General features: G+C 38.7%; 1 protein-coding gene across 1 annotated transcript; it reads left to right on the top strand.

The window, feature by feature from the left end:
• Window positions 1-5531: 5531 nt before the first annotated feature.
• LOC129018080 (olfactory receptor 3A2) lies at window positions 5532-9166 on the top strand. The gene is made up of 2 exons (XM_054459269.2): window positions 5532-5552; window positions 5687-9166. Exon 2 carries the CDS (start codon window positions 5693-5695, stop codon window positions 6638-6640), a length of 948 nt encoding a protein of 315 aa, XP_054315244.2. The 5' UTR covers window positions 5532-5552; window positions 5687-5692; the 3' UTR covers window positions 6641-9166.
• Window positions 9167-9696: the final 530 nt, after the last annotated feature.

The raw sequence follows: 9696 nt of genomic DNA on the forward strand, positions 1-9696 counted from the left end.
TAAAATCTCCAATGAAAAACACTAAAACCCATTATATTACTACCACTGTTTGAAAACCACTGCAATAGCTCAGTTTCCTTCTGTTTATTATATGTGTATGTCATAACAGTGAGATCAAATTTTAAGTATACAGTTTTGTCTTTCCTTTTACTTATTGAATATCTTACTACAAGAATTTGCTTGATTTTAAAGTCATTTTTGTTAATGTGAACTTTTTAAAATATTTTTTCTAGTTTATTACGGTATATATAAGAAAACAACATATTATTGTATATTATTTTTATATTTACTTTTTATCTTGAAATTTTCCTATACTTTCATATTTTTAAGAGTTTTCCTGGTCAGATAAGGAAATTCCAAAGAGAGTCTCTCCCAGTACGTGCACATCAATAAATGTTGAATGCCTTTTCTCCTTAAAAAAAAAAAAAGTTTTCCAGCTGGGCTCGGTGGCTCACACCTGTAATCCCAGCACTTTGGGAGGCCAAGGCCGGCGGATCACATGAGGTCAGGAGTTCTAGACCAGCCTGGTCAACATGGTGAAACCCTGTCTCTACTAAAAATACAAAAATTAGCCAGACATGGTGGCAGGTGCCTGTAGTCCCAGCTACTCGAGAGGATGAGGCAGGAGAATCGCTTGAACCTGGGAGGTGGAGGTTGCAGTGAGCCAAGATCGTGCCACTGCACTCCAGCCTGGGTGACAAAAGTGAAACTCCAACTCAAAAAAAAAAAACAAACCCAACAACTTTTTTATTGCTTTCTAATATATGGTCTTTTAATTTCTTGCATTGGCTAAAGCTTCCAGAACAATGTTAAATAATAATTGATAATGAACTTACTTGTCTCATTAGTGACTTGACTGAGAATGCTTTTAATGTTTTTCTATTAAACATGATGCTGTCTTTGGAGTTTAGTTCGTTTTATTTTTTATTTACTTATTTTTAAATTATTATTATTATTATTATTATTATTATTATTATTATTATTATTATTTGAGACCCAGGCTGGAGTGGAGGGGCACGATCCTGGCTCACTATAACCTCCACCTCCTAGGTTCAAGCGATTCTCATGTTTCAGCTTCATACCAAGTAGCTGGGATTACAGGTGCGCACCATCATACCTGGCTAATTTGTGTATTTTTGATAGAGATGGGGTTTCACCATGCTGGCCAGGCTGTTGTCAAACTCCTGACCTCAAGTGATCCACCTGCCTCAGCCTCCCAAAGTGCTGAGATTACAGACGTGAGCCACCGCACCCGGCCTACTTAGTTTTATTTTAACATGTTAGGTAAATAGCTAACTATTCCTATTTTAAGATTTCAAAAATCAAAATGAATATTTAATATAATCAAATGCCTTTTTAGCATTTATGGAAAGGATCACATAATCTCCCTTTACATCTGTTAATATCATAAAACATATTAATACATTTCCTAATTTTGAACTAACCTGGCATTCCTGACTAAATCCCAAATACTTATGGTTAATTGTTTTGGTAAAATTACTGAAATAAATTTGTTAATCTTTTATGATTTTATATTTTCTTTACTTTAACATAAAATTTTTTCTTTTCTTTTGAGCTAGTTATGCACACTTCGCAAAAAAAAAAATGGAAGCTTTCTTCTTTTATATTCTTGAATAGTTTGATTGTCATTAAAAACTTCCCTGTGGCATTTTACGGAGATGTTGCTTTTCATTAGTAGCAATTGGAAGCTGGCTCTTTCTCTACTTTTTCTATAGTAGTCTGTTTAGATTTTCTAACTGTTCTAGAATTATTTTAATAAATCATAACTTCATGGAAAACTTTTATAACTTGGAGTTCAGAAAAATAGAATTTTATAATTTTTATTGAAATATAATAGTTGTACATATTTAATGAGTACACTGTGATGTGTGTATATATATATATATAAAACAATGTGTAAGGATCAAATCAGGGTAATTTGGATATCCATCACCTCAAACATTTGTCTTTGTGTTGGGAACATTCCAATTCTTCTAGCTATTTTGAAATATACAATAAATTATTGTTAACTATAGTCTCTATACTCTGCTATCAAATTCTAGAACTTGTTCCTTTTACTTAACTGTATTTTTGTACCCATTAACCAATTTATCTTTATCACTCCTTCCCCTCACCCTTCCCAGCCTCCAATCACCACCATTCTATTCTCTACTAGAATTTTTCAGTTTTCTATTGGGCTATGTTTATTTTCTCCTTGTCAATTATTATTCTGCATGCTTATACTTTTTTGCTTTTACTCATGATTAGATCACTCAGTTAAGGTTTGTCAATTTCATTTTACCACAAACAACCTGTTCTCAATTTGTATTCATCCTTTTGTTTGTCTATTTTCTAATTTATTACTATGGAATTCCTTTAGATTTTCTTAAATTTCTTTTGTTTTCTTATTCTAAATTCATGAGTGGGTTAAGCCTTTTCATTTCAATATTTTTGCTGATTAACATGAACATATCTTTTGACTTACAGTTGTAAGACAACTAAGGAAGTCAGCATACCCACACCATCTCTACATGTTCTTTCTTCTCCTCTTAACTTTATTAGATTTCTACAGTCATTGTTCATACATTTATATTTTATTCTGAAACCACAATCCCCATATATGTCTTACAGTAAAAAAAATTCAGTGCTTATTACTAGTTATTTTGTTTTCTTTTTCCTTCCTCTTCTCTTTGTTGGCTGAAGTTTATCCTCTAGAAGTTTATTCTATTGGGCTCATAGAACAACTATTCTTGAGTTTTTGAGTGTCCAAAAACTTTAGGTTGTTGCTTGTATATTTGAGTTACAGTTTGTCTCAACAGAAAATTCTTTGGTTACACTTTCCTTCTATGAAGATTTTATAGGAAGCTTTCTATTTTCTTCTAGTCTTGAATACTTCTGTAGAGAAATTTGAGATAAGTGTCTTCTCGTTCCATTGTAAGTGACTTGATTTCTGCCAATGTACCCAAAGGATTCATTATTTTTTAATTACAATGACCTTACTAGGACTATCTCAGAATGGGACCTGTTTCTGTCTCCTGGTACATGTTGTGACTTTTCAGTCTCTAGAAGCCAGTCTTCAGTTATTTCTGGAAAGTTTTATTTTGTCTAAATGTTTGTTCCTCCATGCTCATTTTTTGCCTGAGTTCTGTTATCTCACATTTCATCTCCATCTGGTATCTTGAAACTCTTCCCTGAGGTCTTGTATCTCTGTCTTGTGTTCTTGTCACATAGAGGTGAATGGTTTATTACATGTTTTAAGTTCACACTTGTTTTTTGTTTTTCAGTTATTCAGTAGCTCTATGCCACCATTTTTCTTCTGAGTGTTTGTAATCTAGCATTTGTTTGTCCTGGTTTCTCTCCTCTCCCCTCCCTATTTTGTTCTTGAGTATCTTTAACTAGACCTTGTGCTGGTTCCCTTTTGAAGTCTAAATGAATTGAAAGGTTTGTGAGCCAGTTTTCCATGAGAGGTTTTTGTTGGGGACAGGTGCATGTCTTGATTCACAGTTGTTTTTGAGTACCTTTTGCCTTGACTTCTCTAATGTCAGTGCTGACACACAGCTGAGGAACTGCTGACAAGGCAGTTTTCTTGCTTTTACAGTCTCACCTAAACACTACACAATCAGCTTGCCTGGGTGGCTTCTCATTGAGTCCTGCCTCCTCTGCTTCTCAGATCCAAACTGAGACCAAAGAAGACCATGCCACCAACCATTTCCACTTTTATAAACAAGGGATTTTAAAGAATATTTTGGTGACCATCCCCCAAAGCAGTCACATCAACCATACTACTACAGCACTCTGATTTCTGAGATCTGATTTTCTTAACCGCTCCTGGCCCTGAATTTCACTGCCCCAGTTCAGGCAATCATCATGCTTCCCTTTCAGTTAGAGTTATCAGACTCCAACCCCTTCCCATCTTCTGATTTCAGATACAAGGGTATGACATTGCTCTTAAGGAAGCTCTAGCCCTACTTGTCTCTGGTCAATAAAGACACTGATATTTTTTTGATCTAGAGTTTGACATAATTCAATATGGCTTTCCAAGTACATGCCTTCTTCATTTGAAGACATAGCCTTAGAGTCATTGGTCAATCTACCATGCCTGAATGAAGGACAAGTAGAAGACCAGTATCTGTGCAATGTAGAACCCTAACTGCACCTGGCAGCAACCAACCCACAGGGCATGATTGCAACTTTGGTTTTAGAGGGGAATAGCTGACAATGTACACAGAAAAAATAATTTTAAATTAAGTTGTTAGTCAAAGTACAGTGTAAGGATTTAAGTAACAATAATAACACTAGCAATTCATTGAACAAGGAGTGTTGAATTGACACTTCATAGTGTGGTCCCTCTCTTTGAAGAAATCTGCTTGGCTGGTCTTTCTGACATTCATAATCATGAGTATCTTCTCTCTGATTCTTGCCATACCTTCATTTGATCTTCACTATTTCCAGAAGCCTTGAAACCAAGGCAACAGTTTCAATATTTTCTAGTTTCTCTGAAAATCTCATGAATTTTTCTATTTTGAAGTCTGCTTATTGGTCTCTGATTCTATGACATTGACTTTTTAGATTCCACATGTAAGTGAAATTGTAAAGTATTTACCTTTCTGTGTCTAGTTTATTTCACTTAGCACAATGTCATCCAGTTTGTATAAAAGGATATATTTTAACATTCTCACCACAAAAATGAGTTGGTGAAGGGATGGCTATGTTAATTACCTTGATTTAATCATTTTACAAAGCATATACAAATCAATATCACACTGTACCCCATAAATATACACAATTATTATTCATCAATTAAAAATAAATTATTAAAATGTAATCTGCTTATTAGTTTGGGTTGATCCCTCAGAGAAAAATGGGAAAATTCTATCTTTTTTTTTTTTTTGAGACGGAGTCTCACTCTGTCGCCCAGGCTGGAGTGCAGTGGCGAATTCTCAGCTCATTGCAAGCTCCACCTCCTGGGTTCACGTCATTCTCCTGCCTCAGCCTCCCGAGTAGCTGGGACTACAGGCGCCCACCACCACACCTGGCTAATTTTTTTTGTATTTTTAGTAGAGACGGGGTTTCACTGTGTTAGCCAGGATGGTCTCAACCTCCTGACCTCGTGATCCGCCCGCCTTGGCCTCCCAAAGTGCTGGGATTACAGGCGTGAGCCACTGCGCCCAGGGAAAATTCTATCTTAATCTCACTATATTCAAAAAGGAAGTCTTTTGCCTTTTTTTTAACAAATTTTATTGCGTATATTTAAGGTTCACCACATGAAGTTATGAGATATATGTAGAGAGTAAAATGATTAGTATAGTGAAACAAATTAACATATCCATCATCTCACACAGTTACCCATTTCCCCCCCTCTGGCAAGAGCAACTGTAATCTACTCATTTAGAAAAAATCTTGAATACAATACACTTTATTAACTATAATCCTCACGTTATAAATTAGATCTTTTATCTTAGCTTATTTTCCCAAGTATTCTGACCTTTTCAGCTAGCAGAGGATGAGAGGGACAAGGTGGTGGTGGCATTGGCATCTCAACCAAGAGCAAGGTAAAGGCATTGAGGTGTTGGAGGAGTGAGGGACAGCCTGGGGACTCACCATGGGGCTTTGAACATAAATGGTTTAAAATGTTAATGTGAACTGAGTGAACTGATACCTCCCCTGCTGGGACATGTCCTTATAGGAACTCATGGAGCCAGAAGCTGGGACCAATAGGACTGCTGTTGCTGAGTTCATTCTACTGGGCCTAGTGCAAACAGAAGAGATGCAGTCTGTGGTTTTTGTGCTTCTCCTCTTTGCCTATCTGGTCACAATTGGGGGCAACCTCAGCATCCTGGCAGCTGTCTTGGTGGAGCCCAAACTCCACACCCCCATGTACTTCTTCCTGGGGAACCTATCAGTGCTGGATGTCGGATGTATCACTGTCACTGCTCCTGCAATGTTGGGTCGTCTCTTGTCCCACAAGTGCACAATTTCCTATGATGCCTGCCTCTCCCAGCTCTTCTTCTTCCACCTTCTGGCTGGGATGGACTGCTTCCTGCTGACCGCCATGGCCTATGACCGATTCCTGGCCATCTGCCGGCCCCTCACCTACAGCACCCGCATGAGTCAGACAGTCCAGAGGATGTTGGTGGCTGTGTCCTGGACTTGTGCCTTCACCAATGCACTGACCCACACTATTGCCTTAACTACTCTCAACTTCTGTGGCCCCAGTGTGATCAATCACTTCTACTGTGATCTGCCACAGCTCTTTCAGCTCTCCTGCTCCAGCGCCCAACTCAATGAGCTGCTGCTCTTTGTAGCAGCAGCCTTCATGGCTGTGGCGCCCTTGGTCCTCATCAGCGTGTCCTATGCCCACGTGGTAGCTGCTGTGCTGCAAATCCGCTCTGCTGAGGGCAGAAAGAAGGCCTTCTCCACATGTGGCTCCCACCTCACTGTGGTGGGCATCTTCTATGGGACAGGTGTCTTCAGCTACATGAGGCTGGGTTCAGTGGAATCTTCAGACAAGGATAAGGGGGTTGGAGTTTTCATGACTGTGATCAACCCCATGCTGAACCCACTTATCTACAGCCTCAGAAATACTGATGTTCAGGGCGCTCTGTGTCAGCTACTTGTGGGGAAGCGATCACTGACCTGAGAGATGACCTCCTTTCCTGCCTTTTCTGGACTGAGGAAAATTTCCTGAGAAGATAGTAACCAACAAACCTTGTTTATAACCATTATTTCTCTCTCCTGATGCCTGAGGAGTGGTGTTATGTGTTTGGCCTACAAGGAAACCCTATATAATTCATTCATTTATTCATTAGACAAATATTTATTAAATTACTTCTATGATCCAGACAATCTTCTAGGGCATTGGTGAGCAAAATGGACAAAAGTCTCTGCACTCAAGCAAATCACATGCTATAAAGGTAGGCTAAATAAATAAATAAGCATCATATATAGTATACCACATGGTGATACACTGTATAGAAAAAAGCTAGTAAGACAGGAAGACATGAAGTTAGCTTCTGCCAACCAAGCCTCCTGGGCAAGTTGCTACCTTGCTTTGGGCTGTGCCCACTTTCTCGGTAGAGTTGAAATCTTGGCAGCACTTTATGCCTGGGCAGCAATGTCCTACAGGAAAGGGCCACTTCATCCCAGCCTAGGTAACCAAGAATATCACTGCAAAGTTTCCTTCCAGAGGGATGTGAGACTCCCATCAGATCAGAGTGTGGAAAGGTATTTTGAACCATGGGCCCAGTGCCAGGAATCATTTCATTCTACTGTTCACCTTTCACCTCCCATAAAATCAGTTCCCTCTCTTTAATACCACACGAGAATCCCATAGGATGATCAGGCAACAGGTGGGGTCTAGAGAAGGAAAGAGCTACTAAATAAAAACTGTGTTAATACATACATGATATACCTTAAGATCAAAAAGGGAATGTTCTATTTCCATCCCCTGCCGTATCTTTCTGTCTTATTTGATAAGTCATCTTCCTGACACATATGATACTTTTTGAAAGAGTAAGCATTTATGTTCCAACCAGATCCTCAGAATTTCATTGTAGAATACCCAATACAACATTCTTCTCCAAAGTCTTACTTTTCTATCCCAAACCTTCTAGCCTGAAAATACACATCCATAAATGCAGTCCCTGGGAGTGATACCTCTTTCTAACTTTATTTTATTAATACATCAATACCGCTGCAACCCAGAGCATTTCCTCATCTTAACGTCTATCCAGGTTTCAGCCCATTAATTCCTGATTCTCTCCAGCCCCTCCAGGAAGACCGTTTCCCGCGTCCTAGCAACCCTACTGTCCCTCTGCTGTGTCATCCCTAAAACTGTCCGTGCGTGCACCTGAACCTTGGCTTCTCTGTGATTCCCTCTTGGGGTTGACTAGAAGGATGGGCTGAGATAAGGATGTGAAGAAAAGATATGAGAGTGGGAGGTAGGAAAGGATTGGAGTGGAGCAATGAAGATGAAATGAGCATATCGAGAGGGATGGGACAGGATGATGAGCAAAAGTGGTGAGAAGGAAGGATGGAAGTAATGAAGGAAATGATGCAATGAGAGAATGGGAAGAGAGAAGTGTGTCTCTTACCTGATGCTCTTGGTTGTCCAGACACTTTAACATTAAAGAACTTGAGCTTCCCTTAAGGGCAAAGTTCTTGTGAATGAAAATCAGGGACACAGGCTGTAATCACATCATTCCTACTCATCCACTGCTCTGTGATCTTAGAAAGTTCCTAACCATGGTTGGGCTTGTGTCCACCTGTACCGTAAGGGACTGGGACAAGATTTTCTATCCACGGTTCCTCACATTTAATGACCTCTGATCATAATAGTCTGAATGAGCTTTTCCCTGGGTCTGAACACATCACAAAACATTTTGAGAGCATTACCACCACCATTTCCATCACTCCATCTACGCCGTGAGCATCTAACACTTGTCTATGACCCCCAAAGATCCCAGGCCTTGGCACTGCCTCCTGCGTAGCATTGCCACCTCCTTTCCTGTGTTCCACCTGTCCTCCAACACCGAGGGTTTCCTGAACAAGTGAGAAGGATGTATTTCCTTGGGAGTTTCTCTCTTTGTGCTCTCGAATGTAAATATACCTATTTTTAAATGTTTCAGAAATATTATACCTGATAGTGGAAACATTCAGAAAATATTATTCTTTCAAGTGGGAAATAAATATCCAATTATTCCTTCACCTCACCAAAAACCTCATCAGAGTTAACTCCTCTTAAGAATTTGGTGACCAGGCATGGTGGCTCACGCCTGTCATCCCAGTGCTTTGGGAGACCAAGGCAGGTAGATCACCTGAGGTCAGGAGTTTGAGACCATGCTGGCCAACATGGTGAAACCCTATCTCTACTAAAAATACAAAAATTAGCCAGGCGTGGTGGCAGGCATCTGTAATCCCAGCTAGCTGGGAGGCTGAGGCAGGAGAATCGCTTGAACCCGGGAGGCGGAAGTTGCAGTGAGCTGAGATGGCGCCACTGCACTCCAGCCTACACTCTAGCCTGGGCAACAAGAGTGAAATGCCATCTCAAAAAAAGAAAAAAAAAAAGAATTTGGTGTTTAATCCCCCAAAGATTTCCTATATATATGATATGCCTGTTTCACGTCTGTAGAAACATACTGTGCTGTGCTCTGCTTTATGTTTTTCCTACATGTTACACAATATAATCTTTTACATGACAAAGACTAAAATTCTGCTTTGTCTCTTTTAATGATGACACAGTATATCATTAAACATATAAACTATAATTTATTTAATCAAAACTCCACTGATATAACTTGGGTTTTTTCTAATTGTTTTGCAATAACAAATAATATTGTGATGAATATCCTTATAGGGGCATTTTTCTAAATTTATGTAATTATTTTCCCGGGATTAATTCCTATGAATAACTTTATCCAATTATAAAATATAAATAACAAATATAAATTTTAAGATACACATGCACAAACACATACACATCTTAATTTCTAAAACTTTTGGACCAATGTATGGATTTGCTGTTATGATAGTGTTTGTTTACCCACACCCCTCCCATCAATGGTTGTTATTAAAAAAATTTTTCTCGATTTTTATAACCTGAACGTTGAGAAATTGCAGTATTTTAATTTGAATTTTTAATTTCTTTTTTCATTAATTTTACTTTTGTTTATTTATGTAAGTAGGTGCCATGTATTG

The sequence above is a fragment of the Pongo pygmaeus genome, chromosome 19 (genome assembly GCF_028885625.2).
Source record: "Pongo pygmaeus isolate AG05252 chromosome 19, NHGRI_mPonPyg2-v2.0_pri, whole genome shotgun sequence".
Taxonomy (NCBI): domain Eukaryota; kingdom Metazoa; phylum Chordata; class Mammalia; order Primates; family Hominidae; genus Pongo; species Pongo pygmaeus.

Excerpts from the sequence above, each read along its gene's own strand:
- LOC129018080 (XM_054459269.2), top strand. The coding sequence starts at position 5,693 with ATGGAGCCAGAAGCTGGGACCAATAGGACTGCTGTTGCTGAGTTCATT.